The sequence below is a fragment of the Thunnus maccoyii genome, chromosome 9, assembly GCF_910596095.1.
Source record: "Thunnus maccoyii chromosome 9, fThuMac1.1, whole genome shotgun sequence".
In the NCBI taxonomy this organism is placed as follows: domain Eukaryota; kingdom Metazoa; phylum Chordata; class Actinopteri; order Scombriformes; family Scombridae; genus Thunnus; species Thunnus maccoyii.
In genome coordinates, this window is record NC_056541.1 from 6,214,835 (window position 1) to 6,232,269 (window position 17,435).

The 17,435-nt window shown below is 38.6% G+C and overlaps 1 protein-coding gene across 4 annotated transcripts in view; it reads left to right on the forward strand.

Annotated features, from left to right (window-relative positions):
- slc4a4a (solute carrier family 4 member 4a) overlaps positions 1 to 17,435 on the forward strand; it is a 71,353-nt gene that overhangs the window by 29,095 nt on the left and 24,823 nt on the right. For 2 of the 4 annotated variants that reach the window (XM_042422500.1, XM_042422499.1), the window contains 6 exons: positions 1,938 to 2,117; positions 3,783 to 3,878; positions 5,192 to 5,268; positions 14,400 to 14,557; positions 15,516 to 15,603; positions 16,478 to 16,632. In XM_042422500.1, coding sequence (XP_042278434.1) covers positions 1,938 to 2,117; positions 3,783 to 3,878; positions 5,192 to 5,268; positions 14,400 to 14,557; positions 15,516 to 15,603; positions 16,478 to 16,632 — 754 coding nt within the window. The remainder of the gene's footprint in view (positions 1 to 1,937; positions 2,118 to 3,782; positions 3,879 to 5,191; positions 5,269 to 14,399; positions 14,558 to 15,515; positions 15,604 to 16,477; positions 16,633 to 17,435) is intronic. The other 2 variants (XM_042422501.1, XM_042422502.1) reach the window with 2 other exon arrangements.

The window sequence follows — 17,435 nt, forward strand, 5'->3', positions numbered from 1 at the left end:
GTAGCAGCCGGGCTTGGGCTGGAAGCTGGGAACCTAAGGCTGAGTTTTGGGCTCGAAGCTGGGAAGAGCGGGGGATCCAGGGCAGGGAAGCAGGGCTGACAAGACGAGATGAGGGACTGGAGACAGGGGCACTGAGACAGAGCAGAAGGAACTGCAGGAGACAGGAACCAGGGTTAGGCACAGGAAAACAGGCAACAACAAGAAAACTGGATAAATGCAGATGAACTGGCGTGAAGTGTAGTAACGCTGACTGAAGCAGAGGCTGCCATCTGGCAAGGTGGTAGTGGCAGAGCTGGGTATTTGTAGAGAGCTTGATAACGGTGATGAGGTGCAGCTGGTGTGGCTCTGCTCTGACTCAAGCACACCTGTCTCCACTCTCTCTCTCTCTCTCTCTCTCACACACACACACACGGGGACAGAGAGAGAGGGAGAGGGCCACTGGGAGAGTGGCAGCAGGTTAGGGGGACACGGGATTATAACACACTCTGTTTTTTTTTTTACTGCTGCGTAATGCCTGATGAAGGGTAGTGTCTTCATCTGTGAAGCATGAACCCATGTGCCAGTTTGATTTTTGATCTGCTCTGTGATGTACAGTATATGCAGAGCTGGTCCGTAGTGTTGCGTGCAGGTTTATGGATTGATGCACATCATACACACTTAGACTTTCTTCCTTCCTCTCTTTTGTTTTAAGAGTAACAAAAGGCCAGAGCTCAGGTCAAGGCTTTACCACGCTGCATAGCAGAACACTGGTGGACTCAAATGGTAGTTTGTAAAGGGCCACACAAAAAACTTCCTAATCTGAGGACTGCCAACCCTCCTCCGTTGCTCTGAGATGATTATGTCTCTCTGCCCTCCTATCTCATGCCACCACCCCAACGTTTCTGTCTGCATGAGGGAGCAGGAGGAAGAGTTACCACTAGGAGTGATTAATGCGAAGTAATTGACTGTGCTGCACGGACTGTACAGGCCGAGCGGAGCTGGGCCTCTTGCTTTGAGGCCAGCCGACTTGACTGATGGGCCATTAACAGCACTACCTCTCCACAAGAAGAGAAACTCCCCGAGGCTGCTATCTGTCAGCATTCAGGCTTCTGACCTTCTTTTTTAAAAATAGGCTAGACCTTGTGATTGAGCCATTTCATCGTGCCACAAAGACTCTCATACAGGAGCATTACAGACTGGGAGGCACTAATTGACTCCTTACAAGTATGAAGAGACTTTTTGCGGTGACTTAGCTGTTTGCTTTAAGTGATGCTGTTACTAAATTAAGACTGTGGGATAAATTGCTGCGTGGAGGGAAAAAATAGACACATAATGGAAACTCGATTTGAAAGAACAGCAGAAAAACACACAAAACAGTTTTATTTAGTTCATTTATTCATTTATTTGTTTTGTATTGCTTTATTTTTAATAAATAGTTAAGTGTTGTTGTGCCTTAGAGCTTTAGTAAAATGCTCTTTAGTCTCAAAATGCTTGATGAATTCATGTAGCAATGTAGCGAAGTGCTGAAATAATGAGCTAAATTCTGATAAAACAATTGTTTAAATGATGTTTCATGTTCCATTTTAAATAAATATACCAATCATTTAGTAATTGCAGCATGTTTACATTGAGCCTTGACTGACTTTTTTTTACTTTTTTGTTACTTTAAGTGGAATAGATTTATGTTTTTAACTGTTGGTCAGACAAAATATGCATTTGTAAGACATCTCTTTGGGTACTTGTAACTTGGGAATTTGTCATTATTTTTTCAGCTTTAAACACTTTAAGCAATTGAATATTTGAAAAAAAAGCCTATCAATTAAACAGTACTGAAAAATTGGTGGTTGGATGTAATAATGTAGTTTGTCATGTCTTAAATGCAAGATGCTTTCTTTTTTCTCCGACTGAAATCATGTTTCCTCCTCTTCTTCCTTCTCTCTCTCTCTCTCTCTTCTCAGAGCTGATCACCGACAACCAGATAGAGAACGGCCAGCTGAAAGCAGACCTGAAGGACAAGGTGATGTACACGTTGCTACGGAAACATCGTCACCAAACCAAGAAGTCCAACCTGCGTTCTCTGGCTGACATCGGCAAGACGGTCTCCAGTGCAAGTAGGCTGTTTTCCAACCAGGAAAACGGTAATACTGATGCCAGTTTGGTGCAGTCTTCTTTTTTTTTTTTAATAATTTAAAGAAAAACAAAATCAGCTATTTATCTTCATTAAACATTTAGCTGTTCATACCTGCATTACTGGGTTGAATTTAGATTTTTTTTTTGTCAACTTAGTTTATGACCTGAATTTTTAGGGCAGTGAGAAACACCACAGAGTGAAAAGGGACACACTGCTGCCCTCCTCTGCATGAACCCACAAATGTGGCACTAAATAGTTTTGAATCAGTACCAGCTTCTGCTTAGTAGATGCTTAAAATACATTTTTATTGGTACTTTATCAGAATGTTTGACCCTAAAACTATATTTTGAAAGAATTAATGTCAAGAAGAAACACAAAAAAATCCTTCATATTAGTTCACTAAACCTTTCATGCAACTAGTGAACTTTTAAGTTTGTAGATGTGTTTTGCTAATTCATCACAAAACGATTGGTTTTATCACTTTCACCGCACTTTTACTGTACTCACTGTAACCTACTAACTGCATCAAATTCCACTGAGCAATGGAAAAAATGTGTCAGCACCTGTAAAAAAGCAGGTCGAGCTGATTTCAAACTGACTTTCAACACTGAAGATAGAAGAGTCAGTGCGTGAATTTATGACACTGGTGAGAAAAGTCCAAGGCAAAGGAAATCATAAAACTCACCCAGTGTTTTGAAATGATATGACTAATAGAGAACATGAGAGACTATCATTTAAAGCAGTGAAAATCTCTGAAGTTCATAGTTCATATTTATGTAATTGATTTGTAACTCAGTTTTTATGTAATTTAAACATGAATCTATCTACTGCATTCTGCATATCAGTCTCAATAAAAATGTATTTGTTATAAAATCTTTGAAATGAACAACTCAGCTGAGTGAAGTTCAGGCTAATTTATCTGAAAGCTGTAATGAATATATCCCTCTAATCAAACCTCAAAGCAGCAGCAAACAGCATTTTAAATCAATCCTTTTTTGTTTGGAAGATTTGAAGTCATTACCAACATGAGAAAAAAAGCGACAGCCCTACCGCACACTGATGTCTAATAGACTTTAATAACAAATGTATGATTGCTTTGATTCTGTCACATTGAGTAACTAGATGTTTCACTGTTTTGACATTGTAATTCATCTGTTGTCAGCCATGGGTCTTTGGAAAGTGAAGTAGTTTATTACCTGCTATCATATTAATAAATCAGGGTTCATGAGTATCAAAAGAAAAAAGCTCCCTCTGTTCATGATCCTGCTTTGTTGCAGTGGTCAGATGGAAATTCACCACATGAAAGCCTCTTATCGAGATCACAGTACTGAGATAAAGAGCGTGACTGATAATCATTAATTAATTATAACTTTGCGAGGATAAAGTACATCATAAGATCTATTAAAATACATTATAACCCTTCTCTGTTCAATGACCCATGGTGTGATTTAATGAAACTACTCTTCATGCCTCGTTCTTACCCTCCACAGCTTGTTAAAAAATACAGAACAATCATATACAAATCTTTTTAACATCTAATTGATTTTGTCCTGCTAACACATAACTTGCTTTGGCTCAGTGGGCTTGTCTATCAACTCTCCTGTGTCGTCTCTCCTTTCCATCTCTTTTTTCCTCCTTTTTTTTCTTGCTGCCCTGGATTGGGGTTTTAAAGCCCGTAGTCCTCTTGAGAACTCTGTGACTTGCCTATCGGGTCGCATCTCAATGGAAGACTTGCAGACCCAAAGGAGTACCAGCATGGACTGGCTTAGTAAGTTCACTGGAACCAGTCTGCGTTCACACTGCAGACCACCGATCAGTTCTGAATCTATGTTTTTACCTCATGAGTGCAGAAGCAACAACCGAAGAAGACCACGTTGCTTGTGTATTTGGCTTTCTTTCAATTATGTCACTGACATCATTGGCTCAACCAATCTATCGAGACACTGAAATTATATTATTGGTGTTATCTTACTGTCTGCAGGGGAATCGGAAAATGACTTTGTGCCTCTTTCTGCTGTTAAGAAAGAGCAGAAAAACATCAGATGTTGGTGAAAACAATCAGAACTGAGAAATGATGAGCTGCAGTTTGAACGTAGCCACATCAAACCTGTAGTGTAAAACACTAGAATAATTTTATGTTCTTTTATAGAGTAGTGATGCTGAATAAATACATTTTCTCATAGTGTAGTTGCAACAGAGCCTCCCTAGTCAGTTTAGACTTTCCATTTATTTACTTTAGTGGATTTCATCCATTATTTTAAAGCTGTAGTCAGAACAAGATCCCTTAAATATATTCACTATTTTAGGTATTTTTTTTTAATCCTCAAGTAGTGCATCCTATGAACACAACTATTTTTTTTATCAATCATTTCTCATCACGCAGCTACATACAGAAACTTATTTATAGTGGCTGCATCATACTGGCAACCATGTTATTACCCACAATACTTAGGGACCAGAGGTGACAATCCATATGAAAGGGCACAGTGGCATCAGAATTCGCACTCGTGGAGATTTTGCATCTCTCCGGATATCGTCTCTTATCTCTTGACAGCTTCAGGACTGCAGTGAGGTCACGTTCTTCTGTCGGACCTCTGATGCTGATGTTGACGAGCTGAAACCTAAAGTCAGCAGAGCATCAATCAGAGCGCTTAGCGGAAGACGTTGATGTGAAAGACGCACAACAAGACGATCAGATATCCCCTACAGTAAAATTCCTAATTATTTTCAGAAAATAAGGATGGATTCATACTGTTAAAATTTGATTTTGGCATTCCTAGTCTGGAGAAAGATGTTTGAAGAATAATAAATTAATTTGAATTGGAGTTCAGTCAACATTGTAGTAACACAGTGGCACCCTGTTATAATAGATGACTGTTAATGTTGACCAAAATTTCTGTCTGTTTTATGGGTTGCATGAAGGTCGTTGTTGCCTTGTTTTTGGCGGTGCTTGGGGAGTAAACTGTCTGGGCCACTTGTCTTTTCTTGGGTCACTGGTCTCCTCTTTTCCATTTGGGTCTTACCTTCTGTTGAAGGTGAAGCTGATCTAACTGCTCAGGGTTGGGGTTTTTTTTTTAACAGATAGTCCCACCACAACTCACCGGAACCTGACGTCCAGCAGCATGAATGACATTTCAGACAAGCCAGAAAAAGACCAGGTGAGTCAGCTTGATGGTATTAAAGTGGAAATCCATTTTTGTTATCTTGATTTTTTTGTCTCTAAATGTGCTGTAGTGTTTCTGCACTGCACCTGTCAGTCAAACTCTGGGCATTTTATTCTGTCGATGATGAAACTGATGTTTCTAGAGGCGGTGCTCCTTTCTTTGCCAAGTTACTGTAAATTTAAAACACATCACTGTTAACGAGAAACAGATAGCAAATGTTTTCACGAACTTAGATAAATAGTTATATTGTGACTATGTAATGATAATTTCAGTCTATTAAGGTCAAGATTAAAGCCTGTGAAAGTCAACTTAGTCCTATTAGATATGTACAAGATAAATCAATCAACTATGGAGATCATGACATCGCTTGCTGGCTCGACGTTTTGACAAAAATTAGTTGTCTTCACATATGCCGATCAACATTTTAAACTAGATGTTATAGATGAAAATGAAGCTTAATCCGGCAGCTGTGTGGCCTATTATTCAGAAACAGAGTTTTAGGAATAATTTAGGGTTTCCAGTACATCTTATGTTTTTTCAAACTGAAAATCAATAGCAAAGTTTACTTATAGCTTAGTGAGTGGAGTGTTGGTTCAGTCAGTTTCAGATGAGGTTGAAGGAGTAGTACAGAGGTTTGAGACCCAAAAAATAAATCTGGTGTCTCTGGGAACCAGACTTACAAAAATACATCACAAATTGCCATAAAATCTGTTAAAGAGCACAACAAACAGTGAATATAAAAAGTATATGAAATGTGCTTATTTCATTATAAAAGTATATGACAGCAATAATCAATTTGCTGAGTGTAATATTAAGTTTCTCACCACCTCATAAAATATGTACAATTTTGTAACACTTTTAAATGAAGAAACATGTTCTACTCTCATTTCTATTTCTCACCCCTTTCCTCAACTCTTTTCTTACCCCCTCCCTCCATCCCTCAACCTTAATGACCACCTTGAGCAACATTCTGATTTATTTTTACTGACTTATTTTGAAATGATACTGACCTGACATGCTAGAAGGGGAATAAAAAATTAATACATGGCTATGTGACTGGCTGAAGTTTTCAACCAGCAGATCTATTCTGAACTTTGTTTTTGAAAGTGCTAGTCTGCTGAGCATTTAGTCTGTTTCTGTATTTGTTTTTTCAGGTATGCTAGAGTAGAAAACCCAGATTCACATAAGTATGTGGTGCCAAACTGAACCAACACATCTACAGCTTTCTTAGCCAAGCAGGAGAACTCTACGTACCTGCTGTGAGAGGGTGATTGTGTCAAACCGCATCTTACTCTTGTTGACCTGCAGTGTGACCAGTGCCTCTAGGTCTGTCTGACTTAGACCCAGCTCTAGTGATGGCACAGCTTGGAAGGGATACTTCACCCGCTGAAGGTTTTGAGATCCCTTTGAGTCAGGGAAGTAGTGTTTAAAGTTCTCCTGTAGCCAGACGTGCCCAGCTATGTTCTGCTTCACCGAGTCACTCAGGGGAACCCCCGTGTGCTCTTGGTTGGCAGAGAGGACATAAAACATTGCCAGTTCGCTTGCACCCAGCTGGGACTGCCACAGACCCAGGCGTGCAATGAATCCTTGAATTCCATCTTCCAGCTCCAAAATGCTGTTCTCGCTTGTGTTCAGTGTGTTGAGCTTGTTGAAAATGTCCACAAGGTAGGAAAATCTTGCCAGCCACTACTTCTCCTCAAAATGCTTGGCAAGGTTAGGATCCTTATTCTTGAGGTACAGGAGGCCATGACCTCTTCTCTCAGTTCCCACACTCTCTGCAGAACTCTTCCCCTGGAGAGCCACTTCACCTCAGTGAGAAAGCAGGTGCTCCTACTCTGCTCCCATTTCCCTGCATAGCTCTGTGAGGAGCCATGATTGTAATGGTCGTGTTTTGATTCACTACTCTCACAACCATATCAAAAACCTCTCGTAGGTCACACTGTAATGTTTTGCTTCTCTGTGGGTGATGCAATGTGTCAGCTTCACATTTGGAACCACTCTATGAATATGAGCCACAAAACCAGACTTCACCCAGTCATGCTCCTGGCGCCATCTGTGCAAATTCCAATGTAGTTAATCCATTCCAGTTTGAGATCTTTCAAATTTTTGTCCACCACTCTGAAAATATCCTCTCACGTCATTGTTGTGTGCAGCCAGTTACAGAACAGGAGCTCCTCCTTGATTTCCTTACTCCTGGTGTATCTGGCAAAGACCATTAACTGGGGAATCCCAGCAACATCAACAGACTCATCTAGCTGCAGAGAAAATATTTTGTATTCCAATCTTTCCGCTGTAACTGACTTCTGAACGTCCGCCGCCATGTCCTTGATTCTGGTTGCAACGGTGTTATTTGAGAGTGGGCTTCCTCACCCAAGAGAGAGAGGGACACATAGTTAAACATGGTTTTATCAGCTGCCCTTCAATGGAATGGGGCTTCTTGACCTTGGCAAAGTGGAGGCTAACTTGGTATGATGCCCTCAGTGCTGCTCTGTTCCCTTTGAATGCCTGGTAGATAAGAGAGAGGATATTATCATTAAAAGTCACCACTCTCACTCGTCACCACTACATTAGTCACACACACACACATAATGTCTGACTTTTGTGTGGCATGGAAACTGACACACAGTTGCACTTAACTAATACAAATGTAACCCACACATAACTGCCTCTTCCACTGTAAAAACAATGTTGAATAAATGCACTTTGTTGCCTAATTCACATTAGGGACAAGCCCATGAGCCGGGGACAGAATGTCGTGCATGATTGCCGCGTGGCGTTGGCTGACGCCGCAATACGAAGCCAGTTTGGTAAATAAGCAAATATGGGAGAACCTTGTGAAAAGTGACATTACAAAATAAACAAGTTTATGACTAGCTAGCTAACTGTATTTCCTCTCCGATTTGCAGGCTAATGTCAATCTCCTGAAAGTCTCTTTGCACAGGAAAAATGGTAAAACAGCCCTGCACACGGCATCTGAGCTGAACAGACCAGTGTAGCAAAAAAGAACACTCTTCTATTTTAATTAGTAAAATGAATTCACATATCATAGCATCATAACATGCATTTTACTCTGTCAATTGATGACCAAATAAAAACAGGTCCATGGCCCACTTTGGGTCATGACCTCAAGTTTGGGAAAAATGCTATTTGTTTATTTTGCTGAGAGTAAGATAAGATCGATGCCACTCTCATATCTGTGCGGTAGATATGAAGCTACCATCACCAGCCAGTTAGGTTAGCTTAGCACAAACACTGTAAACAGGGAAATGGCTCTTCCCAAAAGTAATAAAACGTGTCCTTTTTACGCTTTGGTCATACAATATATATTGTATTAATTACTGAACTTTAAAAGTGCTGGAAGGTGCTAAACAAAATGCCTTTCAAGCCAGGTAGTAGAACATGATTACATAATCGAAGGCTGGCATTGCGAGGCTTACATTCACCTTTGCAACCAGATGCAGCTTCATCAACTGCAGAGCTGAAGAAACCAGTCTGAGCAGACTGAGCTCAGAGCAGAGATAACATTGTCTAAAGTACATTGTTCCAACCTCTTCCGTCATCACTCAGTCTGCTGCAGCTGCTCTGAACCTGCTACAGGCAAGTCTGTAAAACTATATTCTGCTTGCTTATGTAAAATCTCTGCTCCGCTTAGCAGTTTGTTAAGTCTGTCGAAAAACCGAATAAACTTTTCCTTTAATGGTCAGTGTGGAGCTTTTGGAGCAAGAGGAGACTGCCGTGAGGACAATTGTTAGACTAAGAATTTGGGTATAATGAATAACAGAGAAAGGGCGAGCAAGGTGAGAAAGATAAAATTAATGATTAATTTATAATGGAAAGTACACACCAAAACACTCTCCTGTACTCTCCCAGTCTTTTCCAGTCCATTTCCACTACATTACTTTATCTGTCACACCTCGAGAAGATATCAATGTGAGGTTTTTTTTCTCATTTTCTCATTGAATTTCCTGAATTTTCTGAATTTGCAGCATCTTTACTTCTCCTTCGCCCTCTGGTAACTGTATGGTTCACACCATCTTATCCATCTTGCTTATATGCGAGTGTCTGTTTCTGCAAGAATACCACAACATCAACCACCTGCAGAGTGCATCACCTGCTTTACTACAATGCAGCAGATGACTGAAGCTCTATATCCCACAACATCTCTCAGTCCAGTTTTGTTGAGTGGATCAAAGAAAAAAAGTGGGCGCTGTAGATTTAAGATTTATAGGAATGTGACTGGACAGTGCTGTATTGATCAAGTTATTTAAGTATGTACTTCATAGATGGTCAGATGTGATGTTGCAGCACTTCTGCTGGGATAAAATGCACAAAATATTTTTAGTAATGCTTGTGAATAGACTTTGTTCACCATACAATTCCCATTAATTCTGTAATTCCCATTTAGTTTATTGGATTTATGACTTTTGAATTGAAATTGAATTACAGCAAAACGCATTCATTTACAGATCACTTTCTTTTGAAGAAAGCTGCTGTTTTACCCAGTTACACTGTAATTGCTGCACATGCCCATCAACTATTCTCCGTGCACTGATCTTTTTCAGAATGGAGACATCATACTGTAAACTCCATTGAGTCTAATAGTTGAATAGTTAGATTACCACAGTTTACAGCAGCCATTGGTTCATATGCTCTCATCCCAGACCATGCCTCTGTGAGAGGAGAATTAGGTCAGACCGATCCAGTTAGTCTTCCTGTGGGACAGATAGAGTAGGAAAAAGACAGCTAGACAGGAAGAGCATCTCCTGAACTGAAGCGCTTCTACACCCACTCAGCCTATAAATACCATTCAGACGTTTCCTCTGTGGGCTGACATGCACTGATCGTTCTCACACTGGCTTCATGTTTGAAAAGTTAGAGCTTAACGATCGAGATAAGATAGAAATGGAGATATGAGCCGGGCAGATCCACATTTAAAGACTGGAATAAGATGAAGTGCATAGCTGAATTATGAACACTGTAAAGCTCATGTGCATTACAACATTGGCATAATTGGAGTGTTGGACTGTCCAGAAGACCTACACTGTGTTCTATAGTTAATGAGCTTATCTATTTCGTGAAGAGTTTAATAATGTATGCATAAGACTCAGAGACTTGCCTATTCTCAGTTTTCCCATCAAACTACTTGAAGTCTCATTGTATTGGTGTTTTTCACCATCTGTAGTTGTTTTGACTTTAAAGGGTCAAATTATCCAAATGACAAACAGTATACAAATATTTTGTAGCACATTTTATTATGGTTTTCTAGCCATACAGATAGTTTTTGTTGTCCAAGTTTTAAGACATCTATCTTTGAGTTTTTTGCTCCCATCCCAACGTAATCGGAATGAATGGAATTTAGTTTGTGGTGCTCAAAGCATAAAAAAAAGATTTTCAAAATTCAACAGCAATTTGTCTTTATGTTGCCACAAACACCACTGCCAGACTAACAAGAAAAAAAAGGGTTTTAATCACATCACACCTGGCCTCAGCTCTCTATAGTTTTAGAATAAAAAAAAAGACAAAAGATAACAAAAATACTTTTTGTCCATAAAGCCCGACATGTACAGACATTTTTGTTCAATATCCAAAATCCAAAATGTAAAAATCCGTCTGGCCTCGTATGTCATCTCACTTAGGCGTTTGGTTTTTCTAAAGGTTAAATAAAAAGTTTAAAATTAAGTTGTTTTTTTGTTTTTTTGTTTGGAATACTTTGCCAAATTAGATTATATTAGAAAATTACATTTTTTTGTCATTTGTCTGAACAGATCTTGTAGAGGGTGAAAAGGCAGGTGAAGAGTTAACAAATGTAAAAGACGGGGAAAGTCATTCATTAACTCAGTTTTAAGTTCTCATGTGCCAACCAAAAAAAACAAAACAAAAAACAAATGAACTAATCATATTTCATGTCTGAGATAATTGAATTTGTGCATCATGCCAGTTCACAATCAAATAGGGTCAGCTATAGTTTACAGGAGCAGTGTGATGTGGATTAGCGGTGGTCGGACACAGGTCAGGGTTTACAGTTACGCAGGTTTAACCTCTCGACTCAATCATTGACAGACAAACTCTTTGCCAAGAAGGCTCAACAGCCTCTGATTGGATCTATTTGGATCTCACCAGTGGAAGGTCACAAGTTTATGGGATATCAACCCTGAAAGGTTGACGGCAGTGATCATGCCACTACATGATCTGGATATGGCGGGCATGGTGATGAGTGGGAGACAGATAGCCAGTCTCCATTTTGATTTATTTTCTTTCCTTGTTGTATTTAAAGGGGACCTATTATGCTCATTTCCAGTTCTATATATTTTTTATTCTGGGACTCCACTACATTAGCATTGCATGATTCACAGTACAAAAAAAACTCCTTATTTATCTTATCCTGGCCCTTTATGCAGCCCCTCAGTTCAGCCTCTGTCTCTAACAGGCAGTCTTAGCTTTGTCTCTTTAAGGTCCCCCCTCCCGATGAGCCCACTCTGTTCTGATTGGCTGGCTTTCCAGAAGCCTGCTGAGGGGCAGCCGTTATCTCAAGATCACAAGTTAATTATTTTGTTATCTCGAGGTAACAAGATAATCAACCGGTTACCACAAGAAAACAAAAGGTCGTTTCCTCTTATTATGTGTGTTTATCGGCGAAAAGGAGTGGCATGCATGTTGAAGCAGCCTACTCCATTGGCTATCATGATGGTTCAGTTTACACCACTAACAATTTAGATGCTTTTATCATATCAATAATAATTTAAGCTAATGAAAATATAACAATGCATATTATTTTGTCATGGAGGCACCCATTAGTCTAAGTATTTTTTAAGTATCAGAGATTCTGCTATGTAGTCTGACTTCTGGCTATAGGACAGTGTAGTTAGTGAGATGTGCCACCACTGAGTGCATATCTTTTCTTCCATGGGTGCTCTTTTGTGACAGCAATTTTGTAATAACTATTATGAGTGCACTATTATAGATGTAGCATTGGTTCAACATAATGAACAATGCATGGAGGAATGACATGCAAAGTGCCAGTTAATATTCATGTTCATACTGACCAAAATGAGCCAGCAGCAAGGAAAAAGTTGTTCTCTTGTGATAAATTATCTCATTATCTTGAGAAATTGGTCTTTTGTTTTCTCAAGATAATGAGATAAATCAACCCGTTATCAGGAGAAAACTAGCTTTGTTAGCTTGAGACAATGGCATTAAAAAAATAATTGCAAGCACAGCTGCTCTTTGCTTCCATATTAATACGGTAGAGCAGAGGTGATGAAGGTCATTATAGAATCTCCTTGATGTTTTTATCAATTCTTGTAGACAATGAAACAACTCTACTCACTGTGTAATGGGCCAGTGGAGCCTGTCAGCATGTAAGTAAAAACCTCCAAAATGTCAACTTTTCAGGTATTAAGTTCTGAAAGCTTTGATTTAGCTGGATGGCTCTGTGTCTCTTTTACATTAACCACAAGAGTTTCTGAAGAGGTCGGAAAACAGTCTCAATCCTTAAAAATGTCTGGCTTAGGGTCAATTAACCAATTCAGAACATTGAACTACAAATACAAGTCTTACGTGTTATATGTTAAGAGATGTTGAAGAAAATAATTTAAACCCAAACTGAGATTGATGTAAAACATAATCCAGGACACAGAGGTCCTGTGAAACGTCACTGGCTGTGTCTTGGTAAATGTTTTCTGTGGGATCTCTGCTGTTCTCAAAGTTAATATCTAACACAATGGTTTTCCATGATTATCTTATCTAAATGGTTATAATTCATTGTCTTTGAAGTTTGATTTATTAACAATCTCAAGCTGCACATACAATAAGCATGCCCCCTTTGTTATCATGGGGAACAACTGATGAAGCGAGTGTGGCATGAAGTGCATTGTGATAGAAGAGTGTGATAACAGCACCTTGAAACCACAGAAAACTGAAAGGAGCTTCAGAACAAGCGATCGAGTGTTCAACCAGAGGTGTATGAATGAGCAGAGATCGTTAGCAACTGAAGGGCATTTTAAAAAAATATTACCTTAAGAGTTTCAAAAATGTAAACCTCAAATCCTTTTACATGACATCAAGATGTCCACCACCTGTGCTGAGGAACTGTGTGTTTCTCTGGACATTATGCTCGGCTGCTGGTGTTCAAGAAATGGTTTGAATTTCACTTAAAGTCATGAATTGTCTCCTCTGAGGGCAGAGATGACCAGTGACCATACCTGGTACGATATACCATGTGTCTTAAGGTCTGCTCCGGCAGTATCTGGAGTATAAACTGATGTACAGATCAAACCATCTTGATAATATTTTAATAATAACATGTAAGATAAATACCACAGCTACAACAGAAAATGTGTTTTCATTGCTGTTTTGGCATGAAAATACTCGTGTTCCTGTCGTCAGACCAAACAGTGTGGGTAGTACCTTTTTAAATTATCTTTTAAAGATCTTCTTAACACAGCACTGCAATATAAAAAAAACATTAAGACAACTTCAAACACACTAGAAAACTACAGCACTCTGCAAAGATTCCAGCTTTATGTTGAGAAATTATTTTGGAGCATAGCAGCCATCTTCAGAATTTTCACACCATTATCAAAAGACCAAAAACGAACATTCGTTAATTTTAAAAAAGAAAGATGAAATATATTGCAGCCACCATGAAAAAAAGTTATATTCTCAATATAATGTAAAAAACATTTAAAATAATGTAAAACATGTAAAAACACTGGTATGGTCCTTTAATCGTCATTGCCATACTATCAGACGGCTGCAGGTAAAATTTCTGCGTTTTTAGTTGTTTTCTATCTACCATTAGAGCTTAATTCATTGGGTTTATACGGTTTATTACATTTACACTGTTAGCTCACCAGAGATCACAACAGACAAAAAGAGAGTTGACACAGAAGTTGTTAAAACACCTCTGAAGCAGTTTCGCGGTCTGTCTGTGAAGACAAAGAGTATTTTGACTGACAATCTTTAATTATGTAGATACAAGGGGAGCCTCCTGGTTTGGTATTTAAGCTGAATGGGATTGTCCTGTTTGATATAGGTCGCCTAATTCAGACTGCGTCATACAAGGCAGGTTGATGGTGTGAACGTAGCATTTAACGTCTCCTCCTGTTCTCTTTTGTACTTTTTAGCTGAGGAACAAGTTCATGAAGAAGTTGCCCAGAGACGCCGAAGCCTCCAACGTGCTGGTGGGGGAGGTGGACTTCTTAGACGCACCGTTTGTGGCATTTGTTCGTCTGCAGCAAGCTGTGATGCTGGGAGCCTTAACAGAAGTCCCTGTTCCCACAAGGTGGCTGAGATTCATGTTCTAACTCCTGGAATTTTTTAAATAGGAGCTAAATTTTCAATGTAGAAAGAAGGTGTCAGTCCAGAAGTTGCCATGAGTCAGGAGTTAAAATTGCCTAAGTAAAATCTTACATAACATTATAAGGTTTTATAACAATGACAGATGTTACTCTACAAACTCTGGAAAAATACTTTAAAAGATTAGAATAAATCATACAGGTTTTAATGTGTCCACCTCCTGTTTGTGTTCTGGCTACTGAGGGAGAAACACCACAGTAGCTTCGCTGAACTGGTTTCTTTTTGTTTGTTATATGTCCAGTGTTGTGGTAACCAAGGAGAAAGGAGCAAGTTTATTTTCTGTTATTCTTTATTCTTACACTTGATTATTACAATGGAGGCAACTTTTCAAGCAGCACACATGAATTAGTAACTCCTCTGTGCTGTAGACGTATCTAATGCGTCACCGTTATGGCCGTACTCAGGCTAAACAACTCCCTTTTAAGGTTGTATTGTTATAATGAAGCTTGTAGAAATATTTCTAAAGTATTTGAATGGCTGGAATGTATATTCAGCAGCTGCACTGCAGTCAAAACAGAGTGACGTCATGTCTGCGTGCTTAGTTAACTTTAGTAAATGTGTCCATATATTTTAAAAATCGGTGAAGAACACAGCTGCTTTCTGTACAAACTTCACATAACCAAACCAGCCACTTTAACAGAATGTATTACTGTAAAATTGTGTACTTTTCTTAATTTCATTATTCATTACTGACAGTTATGGTTACAGAGAGTTGTATTTCAGGAAAAAAAAAAGAAAATTTACTGGGTAGTTTTGCCCATTATGCACATAAATCCATGCAAGAACATTATTTATCTCAACATCCAGGTCTCCTCTGCAGTTGTAAATATATAAAGGTTTATTTATTTTTCTTTTCTTTTTGTTTTGTTTTTTTTAATTTGCAGATTTTTATTCATCCTGCTCGGACCCAAAGGCAAAGCCAAGTCGTACCATGAGATAGGTAGAGCCATCGCTACCCTGATGTCAGATGAGGTGAGACACATTTCATCTGCGTTTTATTTTAATGCTGACGGCGAGTCTCTGATACACACATCAAAATTAGACCTTTCATTTAACCTGACACATCACTTTCACTGAGTTTTGACAGTAAATGTCTCACTTACCGTGATGCCCTTCGCCAAATACAGGGAGTAAGACTACCTGTGTGAAGCTTATAATGTTTGATTTTTGTTGACAGTGAGTAGTTGATTCAATACTATAGCATTTTAAAGGGTTTTTTATGAAGTTTTGTTGGATTGCATAATACTGTAAGTGTTCATGTTATTTTGTCCACCATCTGTAGGCTGACAATCTTATTTACTTCACTACTTCTTTACAAACTGGTAAAATTGAAGATCATTCCACAGTTTTTGAATAAAGTAAAGATGTGCTAAAAGTGTAGTAAATCATCTGGAATACTTCCTCAAATTCTTGGAGTTCTCCTGTGGGAAAGAAATAATTTTTAGGATTTATTTATGAGTATCAACATTTTTAGTTTTTACCATATTTTTCCAATACAGAGTATGAATTAGTATTTATGTAAACAAAAAAAGTTCAAAGTGATCAGTAGCTCATGAAAGAAATTAAGAGACGTACAGCGTGTGTGAGTTGATGCTGCATTGCATTCATATTTTATTTATGAAATGCATCTCTGTCTCTCTGGGTAAATATATCTTCTTTACTTCATTGGTGCACTTACACCTGGATTTGTGATGTTTTTGTTGTCAAATGCGTGTGTGTGATCTCGCTCTCTTCCTCATCTATTAATCAGCAGATCTGATATCACAGTTCGCTGCCTGGTGACACTGCGAGCTTTGACAGGTCTCTCTCACACTCAAATGCCACGTCCTTCTCTGTCTTTGTCCAGGTCTTCCATGACATTGCGTATAAGGCCAAGGACAGACAGGATCTGCTGGCTGGTATCGATGAGTTCCTGGATGAGGTGATTGTGCTTCCTCCTGGTGAATGGGACCCCACCATCAGGATAGAGCCTCCGAAGTCTCTCCCCTCCTCTGACAAAAGGTCTAAAAACATAATTAACAATGCAACAAACAATGATAACGATCATGTATGACAGAGAAAAACATTAAATCATCACATCTTAAAAGCTGAAACCAGGAATTTTTCTGGCATTTTTGCTTAAAATAAGGGACTAAAATGTTTATTGAATTATCAAAATAGTTGCCAATAAATTTTCTATCCATCAACGAATCGATTAATTGACCTACCGTTGCAGCTTTTGCAAGGCTGTGTGTGTCCCTTCAGTTGTCTTCTATAGCGATAATCTAACCATTTACCAATTTTCAGTGTAATTGTATCATGATTATATGATCTAGATCAGGGGTCAGCGACCTTCAGCATACAAAGAGCCATTTGAGCCCATTTCCCACCAAATAAAACCCACCTGGAGCCGCAAAATCTGTTCGATCCCTAAAATGACGATTACACCACTTATAGTTACATTACACTTATGAGTGAATATCTAATTAGAGGTACATATTTCACATAAACAAAAACACACAAATGTATTTTGTTTTCAGTGGTTTAAGTTAGAATATTCATTCATTCAGCATTAACAACTTTTTTGATATTTTAAGGGAAAACATATTTTTGTTAGTTAGTTTGTCAACTATGTTATGGACAACCTGTACGCCATTACAGACTGACTAAATGCTTTAGTTTAGGTAACACACATTTTTAGGAGTTCTTGTGTCTATTCTGCCATATATACAATGCTTTTTTTAAAAGTTTTTTTTAAAGAATTTTATATTTTGCAGATATAATAGTGATATGCTCAGCACTGTCATTAAAGTCAGGAGTATTTT